We start from the raw sequence: 17979 nt of genomic DNA, 5'->3' as shown, positions 1-17979 counted from the left end.
CCGTTTTCTGGCTAGACATTTGTGTTTCAAGAACTTCAACTGATTCGGATGTGCAATCGCTGTTGCTTTCAAGTCTATTGGCGATTTATTTAACATATTTTAAATTACCTAAAAAAGATATTGCGTACATTTCTGAAAAAATCAAGTTGAAATCACGTCAAAATAGCATCTATAACACTCGCCTTCCAGTTAATTTATATTTGTATTGCAGAAATACTCTGCTTTTCTTGAGTATAGTATGAACCTCCTTTTCGTATTAGATGCAGTTTGTTATAAGCGCCGCGAAGTTAACGTAGCCTTACCCATGGGAAGCAATTGCACTAAATTAACGAATTATATACTTGAATTACCAACAATAATTATTTTTTTCCTTGTTCATTCCACTCGGGAGCATAGGGCCTCGACAAGACTCAGTCTTGCGTTGTTTTCATTAATCTATTTTGCTTTTTGGTAGGGTTGGTGATTAGCCTGCCGCTACCAATAGCCCATGGAAATTAACCGTAACGATTAATGGTACAACGAAAATGCCAGAAAATTAAAACTTATTATTTTACTGTAAAAAATTGTTTTTTTCTCAACAGTGTTAAAAGTCAATTGTATTGATCTTTTAATTGTCAATTGTATTGATCTTTTAATCAATAAATGTTTGGTAATTATTGGTATTATGCGTAGAGCCAATACTTAAATTTAAAGGGCACATTCGGTGGGAGAAGCCTTTATGTCTATGATACATATTTGGAAAGTACTTAAAATTTAATTAAATGCCCTGAAAATACACGGGCTTGTTCTAGTTGCAATCACAACCGCTGTTTAGAAGATTTTTGAAAGCTTCACGCTCGATGTGAAATTCCAACAACTTTTAAATCGACACAATACTGCCCTACTTTTATTTACTTATCCACTTTCACATATTGCACCAAATTATGTACATATGTATGTGCCGAACATCTGCATGCTATCAGTTTAGCATTTGCAAGAGGCTTGCGAACGTTTCTAAGTGCTGCATTACTGCCGCTTTTATTATGTGCCTCGAACAAGTCCCATATTTTAGCTTTGCAACCGCATTTCAGAGCGCAATAGTTTATATTTACATTGTTGTCGTCGTCTCTGACTATTATAACGCCATTTAGTACATTCAAACGAAATTCTTAAAACTTATTCCTTTTAATGAATAAACTTCCACAACAGCAGATTTTTGATTTGCTATCAATGTCGTCAACAACTTATAATTGGCACTATAAATATCACTCGTCTCAATGCGACATAATATCATCAACCTTGCGTCGAAGATCTTTGCGACGTGCACGTTCCAACGCCTCTTTTATAATACGTAAATGCATTTTAGGATCGTGACAATCATCCTCTTCGAGTATTTGCAACACTTTATAAACTCGTGCACTAAGTTCGCGCGGGGATTGCAATTCGATTTCGTCCATTTTGCCTTCACGTATTCCCAATTCACGTCCGAATGTTCGCCAATGGGTGCCCAAATGTTGTGAAAGCATCCTATAAATAGCGGTGCGCTTTTGCTCCGATAAAGCAAATGGATAATTGTTCGAATGATTGCTATTTGAACTGCTGACGGTAGAATTGGTGGAGCCTGCTGTTTCAACAGAAGTCGATCGACTAGTATTATCACAGTAAATATTGGCGTTCTTCGTCGGTGCGATGTGACCGTTCATAGAAAGTTTGTGCGCCATTTCATTTGCGATATGTATGTCATGATAGTGATTAATACCTTCCGCAGAGGCATTCTAAAAACATAAATAAACAGGTACAGAACAAAAATAGCGGTTGTTTGTTAGCTTTCGCATGCTATCTACACTTACACGTGGAGGTATATACGCTTCTATCGCCTCGTCGAGTTGCTTATTGCCTAAAAGCCGCAGAGGCTCAACGTTTGTCTCCGAAATGACATCGCGGCGTTCAAGACAGTCTATTAAATCGCCTATAGTGCGTATACATTCATGGCGACGTGGTGAACCTATGTCATTTACAAACATAGATTTTATTTCGCTGATGAAATCTGGAGTTAGCGGATCACTTGTTGCAATCGCTTTGAGTAAATCATAAGACCAGTGCTGTGGATGCATCTCTTCCATTACGTTACCTTTGTTTTGCGGTGCGTCAACTCACTAACATTTGTATATTTCTTTCGAATAAATATTTGTTATCGATTATTCGTATTCGATCGATGAGGAATAATTATGTATGAGCGCACAAATGGAAATCAAAAGAAGTGTTTATTTATATTCTCACGTTTATTGTTTACAATTAAACCGTTACAAAGGCAGTCTTAATGCGAATCTATACCTTGCCTGGTTGAACGCTTATATTGGGAGTTTAAATAATTCTCTTCGATATTTTGAATTGGTCTCATTACTATGAAGTCGACTTCCTTTAGAAACAGCTGACCGCAATACACTGTTGTTGGTGGTTTTTGTTTACGATTTGACCAGAAGGGTTGCATTTTACTTAAGCCCATTCGTTTTTAAATTGTAAAAGAATAGCAGATATGAGTAATTGCAAACAAATTGTTTTTAGTGGTTGGATATGGTATATGTACAAAGAAGAATGATAGAAACAAGATTGCGTCCATCAGAGAGTGCGTGACGTTACATTAGCTGGGCTCCGACTCCATGTGTTCTCCCCTCACTTGTTTTGAGAGAAATATTACGAATTTTTCAATGAAATTCACAGGAGATGTTCATTTCGTGCTTATTTTGCTAAAACTAGCACCAACACTATTCTGTTAATAATAGTTTTTAAGTTATTTGTTGATAAAGTTTGTCTTTTACCTTCACCAAATTTTGATAGAATAAGTGCATTTATCACATTTATTTTAATAAATATTGAAACTATATTAACATACACACACGTTTTTAACTCTTTTTATTTATTTATACCACAAATTAACCATTTATATTGCATTTTTAAGTTGCTAACTCAAAATATGCCAGCTAAATTTACAATAACTGAAAAGCATGGCTGAATGGAGTGCTGCCAGAAGCAAAAAATAAAAAAATAATAATAGAATGCGATTGAAAACGAAGCAACATAGGAACATAATTTCCACACACTCTTTTCTGTTAGAATATGAGGGAATGGGGGTTTACAACCTCTAAGGTGTATATATTCTTTTTAAAATTTTTTAACTATTCTTTTTTATATATAGATATTTAATATATAAAAAAGAATATATATAATATATTCATAATATAGGGAAAATTTGGAATTAAAAATCGCGCGATTTTTAATTCCAAATTTTCGCCTGCGGCGCTTATTTTTTCTTTTTTTTTAAATATATATATGTATAATATAGTGAAAATTTGGAATTAAAAATCGCGCGATTTTTTATTCCAAATTTTCGCCTGCGGCGCTTTTTTTTCTTTTTTTTTAAAAATATATATGTATAATTATATATCATATATTTATAATATAGGGAAAATTTGCAATTAAAAATCGCGCGATTTTTTATTCCAAATTTTCGCCTGCGGCGCTTTTTTTTTCTTTTTTTTTAAATATATATATGTATATATATATATCATATATATATATCATATATTCAAAATGCATACAATCAAACATACTTTACTGAAAATCAAGCATTAATATATATATGTATATAAATAATAATAAATATATATATATATATATATGAATAGACGTATATAATATAGAAATAATTTGTAAAATTTTGTATTTCTAGTCATTTATTATCTTCTAAAATTGTTTATTTATACGATGTCTGGCAGCACTTCGGCTGGTTGTAGTAACCAAAATAGGAGGATTCTTGGTCAATTTTACAATTTTTAAACTCAAATAACTTAAAAACTATAAGCCTCCGGCAAGTGAGGTTTTCACTTTTGGATAGTAGAATACCCCCTCTACCCCCCCTTATACCCCTTTTTTTAAAAAAGTCGGGAGAACAAATGGGTATTTTCCCAAATTTTTAAGTTAGGTATTTGTTTCTTGTTTTTAATTTAAAGCTACCGAAAAAACTGTATAATTAAACAAAAGAAGGTTAATAAAGGTCATCCTGAGAAGATTTTAGTACTAATGAAATTTTGTTGATTCTTATAAAATTTGATATTTTGGAAGTGCAAATGGATTTTTTTTTGCTCCTTTTAAGGTTATGCAAGCATATAAAATATTCTCTCCTCTCATCTTTTCTTAACATTGAAAACCTTTTTACACATTTGAAAAAGCGTTTGGATTCACTGAATGCGAATTAAAACCATAGAGGTGTAATCGTTTCCTCCGGTCCTCAATCCTTAGTGTGACATAGGGCATCAAGAGGTGTATTCATAGTATAAATAAGCCACAAAATACCAGCAAATACTGAAGAAACCATAACGACCTTTTTACAAAAAGAGTACCTTATTTTGTTACATAACTTGAAATTTAGCAAAAAAGTCGTTTTCTTAAGGGGTTATATACCTTATGAGCCCGAAAAAATGGACCATTTGTCATAATTTTTTTAAATATGTTTTAGAACTTTAATTCAAATGAAGGGTAACTCTCGAAGAATACATTTTGGTGTTTTTATTTAAAAAAATGTTATTACGAGTATTTATTGAAGGTATCGCCCCTCCCCCGAAACGCCGTTTTTTAGAAGAGGCTTGCGGTGATCACGGTAGCGCATGAGCAGCTCAACTGAAGCCAAAAAAATTAAATGATTATTGTAGAAAAATGTTTTTTAGTGAATCTGAACGGTTTATTTACACAATAAAAATTTGTCTCGATATGAAAACCGCTTTGCACAAAAAAAAAAAACGATTTTTTAGGGGTTGAAAAATTAAAAAAAAATTAATTCCAGCGAACTATGCAAATATGAATCGTTCAGATTCACGAGGTTGTAACTTCGAATAATTAAAAAAAAGTTTAGGCAAATCGGTCAAATAGTTTTTGATAAATATTTATCATCGCGACTTCGAGATAATCGCGTCTAAAGTTTTGCGTGCACTTCTCGTTCCAAGAAAGGTCGCGCGCTTCCACGGTCTGTTACTTTCGTTCTATTTCTCCGATCTTTATGATTGTTTGAATTTATATTTTTAAGATCATGTACTTTTTGACTATGCCATAAAAATGTTTCGATTTTTTGGTCCAACACAAGGTATATAACCTCTTAACAAAAGAATTTCTCTTAACAAAAGATTCATAAATTAAATTGTACATAACCATTGCACATTTATTTAAAATAACGCACAGTTTAAAGCAATTTGCCACGCATCCAAAGTTCTTTAAGTAATTCAATAAAAATTTGGGGTTTTATTTTCTTTAAATTGGCACTTTAGTGCGTTTTTATATCCAAAGCTTGGCGACACTACAGTACCGAGAGAGAGATTTGATTGCTGGAAGGAGAAGAACACCAAGAATAACCGCAATCGTGGGCAATGTGACCAGATGTTAAAAAGAAGCTAAATAAAACTGAGTGAATTTCTGAACTAATTTAAAAAAAATTTATATATTACAAAATTATAAACATAACATTTTAATTGGAACTCCGTGACTAAATAACACAAAAAAAAAAATGCTACATTATGTTACGAAAATGGTAATCTGGTCACCAATTGTGCTAATATGACATCACTCATTGTCAAATTCCCTGAGAGCAATGTAACGGTACCACTCATTATTATTTCCATCATGTGTTTCTCATACACCCTCAACCAAAAGAACTTTTACAGCGCATGGCGCAAAAGAGATGCAAATATAGGGTTATTCAATAGGTGCGCTTCAACTTTTTTCCGATAGGGAGGGCGAACGACGCAATATTTTTTATTTTTCGCTTGTCATTTGTAAACTTCATTAGTATACATTTCATCATGGAACGCTACACACTTGAGCAACGATTGCAAATCGTGCAAATTTTTTATGAAAATAATCGTTCTGTTGCTGCTACTTTAAGGGGGTCTTCTGGTCTCGAGGCCCTGAAATGAAGGGTTTTTTTGGGGATTGATTGTGACAAATCCTGTGAATATTTAAAAAAAAATTTTTTTTTATTTTAAAGGTACATGTCTTGGCTTTTAAAAAATGGTTTTGACTTTGAAAAAAATTAACACCCGCGACCTTGAAATGGCGCTGAAGACGTCCACCTCCAAACGAAACAGGTCTCCATTTTGGTCACGGTTTTTCCACCTGGGTAATCAGAAAGCAAAAATTAGATATGCGTTGTCTTCAGAGTTGCCCTGGTTAAGTTTTCACGTGACCGATTTTTTTTTTTTAATTTTTTTCAAAAGTTATGCAACAATTTGTAAAAAAAATCTTTTTTTGCTCATTTTTTGAACTTTAAAAGGTTATAAAAATGGAATGAAAAAAAATTTCAAAAATCGTACACGGGGAAACTTAGCGGTAAGTTTTCCGAACCTTTGAAGACCAAAACCATTGAAATCGGAGTATAACTACTATGAAAAGTTTGACCAAAATGCTTAAAAAACACGATTTTCGGGGAAACGCGTTTAAAGATAAAGTTTATGATAAAACGGCCGGAGGAGGGTACACTTCGGTGCCCAGAAAAATGTGAAAAAATGAGATTTTCAAAAAATCCTTTCTGTGGCGTATTCTCGCATACACATACAACAAAATTATGCAAAAAAAAAAATCGATTTTTTTTCGCTGGAGACCAGAAGACTCCCTTAAGGGGGAAGTCTACTGTGACAAGGGAAAAAACAGGCTTATTTTCCGGATTTTATTTCTAACAAAATATTGCTCGTACATAAAATCTATTTAAACTCTTATCTTTATTATATATTTAAGTTTTTGAAAAAAAAATTTTAAGTCAAAATATTCAAAATGGCCGCTGTGGCACTTCTGCAAGCGCAGGTCCGCTTTTCTTAGGTGCCTAAACGGTGTACATGAAATCTTACGTTTCGGTGATCTAAAACAAAAAAACAAAATATTCTTATCATATACATAGTATTGACTCTCGTCTGACGTAGGATTATGTCGATAAAAAATTTTGGCGTTGAAAAAAAAATTCTTGAAATTTTTTTCTTTTTTTTTGCCTAAAATTGATGTTACTATTGTTTATAACAATTTAACAAATAACGATATCAAAAAAATCCTATGTCAGACGAGAGACACTATTACAGAGAATATATAATTAAATTTTTAAGCTGATTCATTTATCAGAACTCGAGATATCGTGTACACCGTATAGAAAAGCGGACCTGCGCTTGCAGAAGTGCCACAGCGGCCATTTTGAATATTTTGACTTAAATTTTTTTTTTCAAAAACTTAAATATATAATAAAGATAAGAGTTTAAATAGATTTTATGTACGAGCAATATTTTGTTAGAAATAAAATCCGGAAAATAAGTCTGTTTTTTCCCTTGTTACAGTAGACTTCCCCCTTAAGAGCATTACGGCCATTTTACGGTCCATTTAACAAGCCGTCCCGTTTTGGGGTTATGTGAAGTCATTGGTCTACAGTAACAAGCCGGCGACGATTTGTGAGCTCAGAGCCAATATTGAACGCGAAATTGCTGGAATTTCGGCCGATTTATGCAAAAGAGTGGTCGAAAATTGGGTTCAACGATTGGACTTCGTAAAACGTGCACTCGGTGGTCATGCAAAAGAAATCGAATTTCATATTTAAATGTATATGTTTCAACTCGATAATAAAAAAAAAATTAGTTAAAAAAAAAGTCAAACCGTTTGTGTTTTATTCAAAAAAGTTCAAAAGTTGAAGCGCTCATACTGAAAAACCCTATACAACAGTCACGACGAAAACTCATTTTGGCGCCAGTAGTTTTGGCGTGTACCCGTATAGTTTATAGGTATGCTTATGCTTAATGCAACAACTTTCACTTTAACTTTTTAAAGTAGATGGTTTTATTAAATACCCCATATAATGAAAGGACGTTAAGGATATATTTAAAATTTATTTCTATTATATTCTACGTAATTAGTTATTAATATGAAACGTTATCTATGGCAGTGATTATAATTTTGATAAGTATACAATTTTGTTAATTATTAATTTATTAAGTTACTGCTATTCGTTATTGGTAGTGTTTATTAGGCCTTATTGTTTTCTAGCATGACTTCCTTGATTGAAAATGATACTTTTGCAATATTATCAAGAGTGGGCGACAAGGAAGAAGAGGGCTCGCCAAACGATTTGGACAGTGAAGTTGAGGACATTTCAGAGACAGATAGTGCACCAACTTTGTTCCTGAAACGAAAAATCGATGTAATTTTAGAGCACGTTTACATATATAGAGGTCAACTCTTTCCGGCGCACTGAAAAAAATCGCTAAAAATTAAACACAAAGATTTTTTTATTTCATTTATTCGAGACATTTAATGAAGAAAATGTAAAAAAAATGTTTATCCTTGCAGGATTTTGTACAAGGATGTGGTACGATTTTTATACTATCGCGCATAGAGTGCGAGGATTATTTATGAAACTCATTGAAACAAGTTTTTGTTTTGCTGAGGCAAAGTGGCACATTACAACTTGAGCACATCCACTGAGTCCTTCTTTGGTGGCTTGTCGTGCTGCAGTACGCACATCTACGTAAGGTTGTTCTGACTGGTTGGTGAGATGACGAGGATCGTAGGCTTGGATCTACTTGCTAGCTTGCTTTTTATTTTTGGTTCCAAAAGTAGGTGGTGAGGCTGAACTGCATAGTATTGAAATCAAATTAAGTTTGAAGTCCTTAAAGGATAAGTGGTACCCTATGCTTTTAGAAATAATAAATAAATTCACGACTGCAATATCAGGAAAGTGAAAAAAGATTCGGTGCCACCACTTGCAGCTTTTTCTGTTCAGTACTTCTTTAGCTGATCTAACTTGTCAACGTTATTCATGTGCATATTACAGTCGTGTATTATTTCAGGCTATTCGATTTCTTTGACAGAACCATCGCTTTGGCGTTGTTGTACCTTTACAAATTTACTCGGATCATGAAAGTTAGATAAAGCTGTAACCTCTCTTTTGTCAATCTACTTCATAAAGAGTATACCAGAATCACTAATTTTCCAATCATAGTCGCCCCGTTTTAATTGCTTACCAGGTCTAATATCGGTAGGAAGAAATTTTCGATTGGTTCGCACTGTTCCACAGCCATTTATCACCTGCTTTTTCAGTTCAAGAATCAAGTTGAACGAAGTGAAAAAATTATCGAAAAAAAATTTATGGTGTTTCCCCCCAAAATCAGTAGTTAAGCCGAGAACGACCCGTTCTCCAAGTTTTTTTTCGACTAGATCTCCTTTTTTACCCGTATATTGTATATCTCTAACCCTGCTTAAGTTTTTTAGCCATTGTCATTTACATACGTATATACCGCGCGGTGGTATACTTTTTGTACCAGGAACTTTAAACACTATCCACACTAAGGCCCCTATTATGAGTAATATTCGATCTTCGACTGTAGTCGAAAGTGCTGATCGAACGAATTTTCATTTGGTATTATGGTGCTCATTCGTTGAAGAATAAGACTATTGTGAATTTCGATCGCTCGACGCATTTACAATAGATAATTTTTTCTCAGCTGATACAGCAAATCAAAATAAAAGAAAAACCGATTGTGTTGAAATTCTTTGCTAACATTATTTTTAAAAGTTAAAAAAAGTATTTTTTGTGAAAATGAGTACAACGGAGTTGTGGTTCGACGATTCATCGGACGATGAAAGATTAGTGGAACTAGCTAGAAGTAGAAAACAGTTGAGGGACGCATCCAACCCCCTAGAAATGGCTTCCACTGAGTAAATTTAGAATTTTCAAAATGTGTTGACGTACTTAATATTACAGAAATTTCCTTACAGATTTTTAAAGAATTTTAGATTATCTAAAGAGGCGTTTGTGAACCTACTGTCCAGTACAGAAAACCAGTTGCAGCAGTTCACCTGAGAAATAGAAACCTTTACGCCACAGTTTTGTTTTATTTTTGTTATAAATTTTCTTTATTCAATTATTTGTCATTCGAAAAAAATATATATTTCAGTTCCTCTACGTATTTCAGCCCATACCTACCAAGGGAAAATAAAAATGTATTTCTATAAACATCACAAAAAAAAAACCATTATTAACCTTAATCCATTTTGCTGCCGTTCTCACTTGAGGTCCCAAGCAATTCAGCTCCGTTGTAAATTCCTCCCATTTTTTGCTGCTTGAACTTTGGTGCAAATCCCTTTTGCGAATTGTGGATTCGCCTTTCTAATTATTGTTTGGTACTCACGACTTTCGACCTGCATAAAATTAACAAAATTAGTATATATTTATTATTTGGTTACTATAAAACCATAAATAATCGCAAACAACTTACATTTTAACAAGTTTTCCCACAATACGCTACACGATCGAAAGCAAAATTGCATTCGACTCTAAATTCGGTAAACAACGAAAATTTGGATAGAGTTGCACCGCTCATAATACCAAATTGACATTCGATTTTCGATCTTCGACAACCAGCGAATATCGAAGATCGAATGTAACTCATAATAGGGGCCTAAGTCTTTTGATTAATTTTATTCCATTGGCTGAGTAATTAATTCATTAACACTTTATTTTATTAAAATTGTAGGAAACCGATGCTGTTCGTGCTTTTATTTACAAAATATGATAAATTCTGACTAACACTTTAATACTTCAATATTCTACTCATTTTGGGCGTAAAAAACATATATATTTATCTCTTTCAAACACTTGTTATAATTTTTTTTAGAAAATATAAGATTAAATTTGCCTGTATAAGTGGTAAAAGAATTATACCAATGCGCATAAAATGCAGGAAAAACATTTAAATAAGTGGTATAAATTTTATACCAGCGCCCCGGAAAGAGTTAAGGTCATCCTAGAGTTAACCCCAAAAGATAATCTATAGTGTTTACACTTTGATACCCATCATAACCTAATGAATTCAGAGTCAGGCAGCTGTTGAATGTAAAAATTAGATGTCTGTTGCAAGAAGCCTTGTGAGAGATTTCAATATTTTAACTCAATCGTAAATACAAGAGACAGATTCGAAAACGAACACAAATGGATGCGATGAATATCAAACTAAGAAAGCCGTTCTATTGCTTCTTGCAAGTCAGGAAGAGAAGGAAAAGAATTTGATTGCTAGGACTAGTATTCTATTCAACTAAACTTTGCATTGCAAAAATGTTAACAAGAGTTCGAAATGCATAAAAAGCTGCAAATGTTTCACCATTCTCAAGTTTTAGTTTGGTCAACATTGGCTTCATCGAAGCTAAGTAAGAGCGAGCTGTAAGTGGATATAGCCTCGTTAACCTCGTAATATGTAAACGTGCTATTAGGCGATACTTTGCAACCGTTTCTTAGAAATCTTATTTCACCTTAAAAGCTCTAGTTGGCAGCTAATAAATAAACGGTTTACTAGACAGGGCTAGTTTACTGGGGCGGCAGCCCTTGGTCGGGAAAAACCCGAGTCATTCCGGTAACGTAGAACCGGCTGACATGGGCAACTAATATTCACCGATGGTTCCAAAGCGAATTACACTTCCTTTGCTGTCGTGAAAGAAAATGGCGAGCCTATATCGTATGGACTACCACTTCCGTTTTGCTCAATTTTCACCGCTGAAGCAGCAGCAGTTCTCTACGCTAAGTATTCGTCAAAATCCAAGGGGAAATATATCATATGCACAGACCCTATTTTCAGGCCATAAACAACTATAATAACTCAAATCACAGTATTGTAACCTTAAGAAATATCCTGATTTCTCACCCTCATAGAATCAGAATCATGTGGGCACCAGGACATTCATGCATCAACCGCAGCACAATCGCTGATGCACTGCCAAGGATGTGAGCATTACTCCTACTACCACGAGTACTACTACTAGCTACTATGAAAGCCTTCGATTAGAGATGTCTGAGGATATGCATTTAGTTGGATACGCAGATGACATTGCAGTTGTAATAATCGCTCGAAACACTGACGAAGCCAAAAGGAAGGTAAACCAAGTGATGATCCGAGTTCAGACATGGCTAGAAGGTCATGGATTAAAGCTGGCCATAGAGAAAACAGAGCTAATCCTTCTAAGTAGTAGATATACAAGTACTCGATGTCACTTGATCGACAAAAATAGTGGTCAAATATCTAGGAGTGCAATTAGATACAAGGCAAACCTTGGAGGTCCAACTCAGAGCAAGCGAAGTCTTTTAATGAACACGACGAACTCGATTCTCTTATACGGATGCGAAATATAATATGGCAGATTCGACGGTGGAAAACTCTGCAATCTGTGCAAAGCACCTGCGCTCTCAGAGTGGCTTCTTCATACAGAAGAGTATTTGAAGCAGCGGTTTTAGTTATCAGCGGAAGCATCCCTATAGATATTCTAGCGCTAGAGCGCAAACGGATATGGCAGGCAAAAATCTTAGGAATCCCAGTACCACGCTTCTCCGAAATCAGAGATCAAACGCTCACACTTTGGCAGGCAAGATGGAACTCTAAACGGTACGACAGATGGAAAGCGAGACTAATACCCGAAGAAAGCACTATGAGGCTAACTAATACCTCACACAGTTTATGTTCGCACATGGGTCCTCTCGCAAGTATTTGTGGCGACTGGGAAAAATGCATATAAAAGTGCATAAAATCGATTTTTTTTTTTGCATGTTATTGTAGTAAAACATTTCAAAAATACCGTGTTAAAATTTTAAGTCAATCCGAGCAAAACTTTTTAAGTTATAGAGCATAAAGCCGAGCCGCCTCAAACATCTGCCGGGACGCGCGGTTTTCTCGAACCTTTTTTTAAAGTGCGTAGTCATTGGCATTTGAAAACTACTCAACCGATCCTTTTGAAATTTTGCACACATATTTTACATATGAAAAACCTCCCGCCAACGTTTTTTTTTCGCCATTTTTTTTTTATATTAAGTTGGTTTTAAGGGCTCAACACTAGACATAGCAGAGGCGGTGGCAGTTTCCACCCCACTGAGTACACTAAAAGCATCTATTGCTTCACACTATCATGCTTTAGCCGAAAGAAGATGGAAGCAAATACCTACATGTATCACAACAAAAAACACATGGCCGTCATATAAAATCCAAAGGACAAATGACCTGTTAGGATGCTCTCGGCCAAACATTTCACGGATCACTGCAACCCTTACAGGACATTGGAAAGTAGGGGATCATGCAGCTAGACTCAATCTACCCTTCAATCCTATCTGTAGAAGCTGTCAAGCGGAAGGGGCGAAGGAAAGTCTGTTCCACTATTTATGTGAATGTCCGGGACTAGCCAGGGCACGACTCCGATCCTTCGGTAAGCCTTTCCTTCAGCAAATGAAGGAGATCTCAGTCATCGAGATAAAGGATTTGCTCCTATTCTTGGACCTCACTAAATGGATCTGACTTGGAAACAAAAAAAAAAAAAAAAAAAAAAAAAAAAAAAAAAAAAAAACACTTCATCATCATTTCATAGATAGTGGTATTAAAACGGTGCTGGTCACTAATTAGGAGCGTTTCAGCTAAGAAATGTTCAAACACCTCAACAACAACAACAACAACAAGTTGGTTTTACACCTACAAAATGGCGGCATTTTTTCGTCAAAAATCACTTTTTACTTCAAACGACTACCAAATGGCTGAAAATGAAAATAAATCGTCAAAATAAACGTTGGGGGGGGGTTTAACTCATACTTTAACTAAATTATTCGATTTTTTTGATTTCAAATGATTCTACGCTGAGATATGCTGACTACTGCAAAATGTATTTTTGAAAAGACGTCTACGTAAATGTGCTCTCATTCGCTCATTTTGCAATATTTTTACATGAAAATTTTATCAAATATTCTTGAAATGTTACTTTATAATATGCAACAACTTTTAATAAGCTGACCTGAACCGTTTCGCTACAATAAATTCATGAAAAAAGTGTTTTTTTTTTAGCGTTTAGTTTGACATTTACGAAATGGGACGCTATACGCTTGAACAAAATTGGGAAATATTGAAAACCTATTTCCAAAGTGGTGAGTCTTCTTCTTCTTCTGCGGTTACAGTAAATGGCGAGCGTTACCGTGACATGCTCAACGAGTTTTTGTTTCCAAAAATTGAAGAGGATGACATTTGGTTTCAACAGGACGGTGCAACGTGTCCCACTGCCAAAGTTACACTCGATCTTTTGGCTACCGTTTTTGAAAACCGAATAATCAGCCGAAATTCCGATGTCAATTGGCCGCCTCGGAGCTGTGATTTAAGCCCGTGAGACTATTTTTTGTGGGGAGCCGTTAAGGACAAATGCTATGCGAACCATCCATAGATGATTGATCCATTAAAACTCGAAATCCAAGTTGAAATTCATGAAATTGAAGCCCAAACAATCGAAAATGTGCTTAAAAATTGGGTTGATCGAATAGCCTACTGTAAAGCCAGTCGTGGCAGTCATTTGAACGATATTATTTTTCATTCATAAATGACAATATTCAATCTTCAAAATAAAAAAAAAGTTTGAAAAAATATTGATTAGTTTTTTTTATAGCCGATTCAAAAAGCAAATTTTACATGGCCCACCCTATAGTAGCGATGGTTACTATATGGTGCGAAGACATTTTTGACCCAACCTCACCGCTCAAAAAAAAAAAAACCACTACCACATCAAATCTTATAGAGCAGCAGAGGCAAACCAAACTAGTAGCTGACTGGTTTCACTATAATCCTAATCGTACGAAATCAAGTTATCTTTCAACGCTTCGATCTAATTATATGTATTACGCCATACGCTCACAGTGCAATCACTAATGCATATCTACTAAAGGGTTTTCCAATCAGAGGTGCTATTTTTATAATTAAAGAAACATGCTATTTTTTAATATAAATGATCGGATGTTTATTTCATTATAAAGAGGAAAGTATGCCGTTAATAGTGGAAAATAACATCAGGCAAATGACTACCACGACCACGCTTACGGGACAATATCCTTTTCATGAAATTTTCCATAAACGAATTGCAAAGTGGCTGCCCTATGTCCTCGATAGCCTCACGAATTCCATCATTGAGGTCTTCAATCGACCCTGAGCTGTTGGCGGAGATCTTCTCTTTCACGTGGCTCCAAAGAAAAAAGTCACAAGGTGTTAAATCACAAGATCTCGGTGGCCAATTGTGATCATTGGCACGTAGCACCGTCTTGTTGAAAATAAACGTTGTCCAGATCAATACCATCCAATTCCGGCCATAAAAAATCGTTAATCATCTTTCGATAGCGCAATCCTATTCAAAATAACACCGGTTATTGGAAACCCCTTTACAAGGGAGGCAACCAAGCCTGTGTCCGTTTTGTAATGCTTCAGTTAGTATCCTGCACTTATTGGCCTTTTGCACTCGAATAGATAGATAAAGACATCAGAATTTTCTCGGTCATGATGCACTCACTATCTTCTGCGACGTATATAAACCAGCAATTCTTCACCAGCCAGCAGAATACCTCCGTTGCTAGCGCTGCGCTTTGGTTTATTGAAAAAAAAAAAAAAAAAAAAAAAAAAAAAAAAAAAATTAATACTGGCCCAGGGCAGCATAAATGTCACATTATGACGAGAAAATTAAACGCTATAAGTAGAAAATCAGGATTGTAAGTAATCAAATATGTTTTTGTATTTCCTTTAAACTTTTATTGATATTTTAAATATTTGTATTTGTATTTTAATTTTATAAATATATAATTAGGTCAAATAAAATGAAGATGGAATTTCAACACATTAAAAAGCTCCTGCTAAACATACGAGTACATACACAAGCCGATAGTTACATACCTTAATTCGATTTCAATGATAATCTATTTATATTAGGATAATAATTATTAAAATATAATTTTTTTAAATTAAATTAATAACGGGTGATGACAAAAAATGAGATTTTTTTAAGAAAGTGAGATTCATTTCCTCACATAAAATTTACAATAAAATTATTTCCTAGTGGTATAACATGAAGAAAAATTAATGTGATCCTTCCCTTGGGAGGAAGCCTTCGAGTGAGCGCTGGACCGCATATTTGTTCAATTCACGAATACAGTCTGTGTCAACAAAAAGGAACCGCGATTATTCATGAAGTATAAAAGATATATACAGGGGGGCTGATGAAAGCCGCTACCAAAAAAAAAATTGAATAACTTTTTTTCTTTTTAAGTTAACTGTTCCATTTTTGTTTTAATTTGCAGATTGATCTTTAAAATTTATTAAAATGGATAACTGGGACACGCAAACAAGAATTTGGATAGTCCGCCGCTATCACGCACTGGAGTCCGTAGTTTTGGTACAGAGAGAATACAGGCGGATGTTTGGCGGCGATCCCTCGAGCAGATGGACCATAATGAGACTGGTGAATAATTTTGCTGAGCAAGGAACAGTCGCAAGAAGGCCTTATCAACGAAACCCACCAGTTCGGACGGAGGAAACGATCGCTGCTGTAGCTGCAGCTATACAAAGCAATCCAAGGGTTTCAACAAGAAGCTTATCTGCTCAACTTGGTGTCAGCCGACAGTCTTTGCAAACAATAATGCACAAAGATTTAGACTTATTTCCCTACAAAATTCAAATGGTTAACAAACTGAATGCAGCAGACTTGCCGATTCGCTTGGAATTTTGCCAGAAGATCCTGCAAATGGTGGAAGACGACCAAAACATGTTAAACTGCCTTTTCATGTCTGATGAGGCCCATTTCGATTTAAACGGCAATGTGAACAAACAAAATTGTCGAATATGGAGTACTTCTAACCCACAGATACTCCACGAGACGGAATTGCATCCTCTTCGCGTGACAGTGTGGTGTGCGGTTTCTTCACGCTGTATTGTCGGAACTTATTTTTTTGAAGAAAATGGTCACACCGTTACGGTTACTGGAGACCGTTATTTGAAAATGCTGAAAGAATTTTTCTATCCAGAACTACGCCGAAAGAGAATTCCTTTCAACTCTGTGTGGTTTCAACAAGATGGGGCAACGTCTCACATAGCTCAGACTGTTATGACAGAGTTGCGACGAAAATTTCCCAATAAACTGATTTCAAGAAACTCCGAATTTCGTTGGCCCCCCAGGTCGCCTGACCTTACATTTTATAAAATTTTATGACCTTCAACTTGAAAAAAAAAATAAATTAATTCCACACACTAAAAAAAAAGTTATTTGAGTTTCTTAATGTAGCAAAATTCATCAGCCACCCTGTATTTAAATTTTTTTCTACATGAAAGTATGCACAAAACTACGAGTCGCAATTACTCAATAAGCCGTGTAGTCTTCATCGTTGTCGAGTACAGCCTGGCATCTTCTCGGCATGCTTTGAACCAGCTTTTCTGCGTGGCTCGTCGACAAAGAGGACCAGATTTTGCGAGCTTGAGGCACGAGTTGCTTTAAACCATAGACTGGCTTTTCGGCAGGATGCGTTTTCATAATTTCCCACAAATTTTCAATGGGGTCGGCGTCTGGGTACTGGGAAGCCTAGTCCATTACTGTGACGCCATTTTCTTATTTTTTTCTTTCTCAGTGTGTTTTCAAAGAGAGCAGTGGTTTTGATGATGTGGGACGGTAGGATATATTCGCCTCCTTCAGTCGATTTTCGATGGTTTTGATACTCATTTCTATTACGTTTTTAGCAAGAACTGATCACGCTTGGCGTAGTCACAAAGAAGGGTCCCGCTTAAAAAGTTGGACGATCATTTTATCCTCCTTTTTTGTTGTCACTCGCTTCAAGCCGCGCTCGGAAAAGTCATCAACATTTTTGTACACCTTATACCGCTGATTTTACATCACGACAAACTTTTTTGATTTTTTAACTACTTTTGCAGCCGCGGCGTAAGATAATTTCGGCCCTTTCGAATGCGTGCATAAAAATACCGCCTCGAAACGCTTTGTGTACTTCTCACTCATTTTTGTTTGGTTGCGTTTACAAGAAAGTTTCGAACGACACTAACTGGAATTAGCACTGGCGTCGTAGCCCTTGAGTGGGACTATTTATTCTTATTCTTACGCGATTTTGGCCGAGTTTAACAAACCGCGCCAGTCGTTTCTTTCTTCTCG

The 17979-nt window shown here is 35.3% G+C and overlaps 1 protein-coding gene across 1 annotated transcript; it reads right to left on the bottom strand.

Moving 5' to 3' along the window:
* Positions 1–653: 653 nt before the first annotated feature.
* Positions 654–2370, bottom strand: LOC129240506 (fas-associated death domain protein). The gene is made up of 2 exons (XM_054876349.1): positions 1830–2370; positions 654–1754 (listed from the first exon to the last, which is right to left on the bottom strand). The coding sequence occupies exons 1-2, from the start codon at positions 2100–2102 to the stop codon at positions 1254–1256; spliced, it is 774 nt and encodes a 257-aa protein (XP_054732324.1). The 5' UTR covers positions 2103–2370; the 3' UTR covers positions 654–1253.
* Between the last annotated feature and the right edge of the window lie 15609 nt (positions 2371–17979).

The sequence above is a fragment of the Anastrepha obliqua genome, chromosome 3, assembly GCF_027943255.1.
Source record: "Anastrepha obliqua isolate idAnaObli1 chromosome 3, idAnaObli1_1.0, whole genome shotgun sequence".
Classification (NCBI taxonomy): Eukaryota; Metazoa; Arthropoda; class Insecta; order Diptera; family Tephritidae; genus Anastrepha; species Anastrepha obliqua.
The sequence above is the reverse complement of the archived record's forward strand: the minus strand, read 5'-3'. Positions and strand labels throughout refer to the sequence as shown.

Bases quoted from the DNA above. Each gene is read 5' to 3' on its own strand.
- LOC129240506 (XM_054876349.1), bottom strand. From the start codon at position 2,102: ATGGAAGAGATGCATCCACAGCACTGGTCTTATGATTTACTCAAAGCG. The intron at 1,755-1,829 runs GTAAGTGTAGAT...TTATGTTTTTAG, and splicing joins AAGCGTATATACCTCCACGT to AATGCCTCTGCGGAAGGTAT.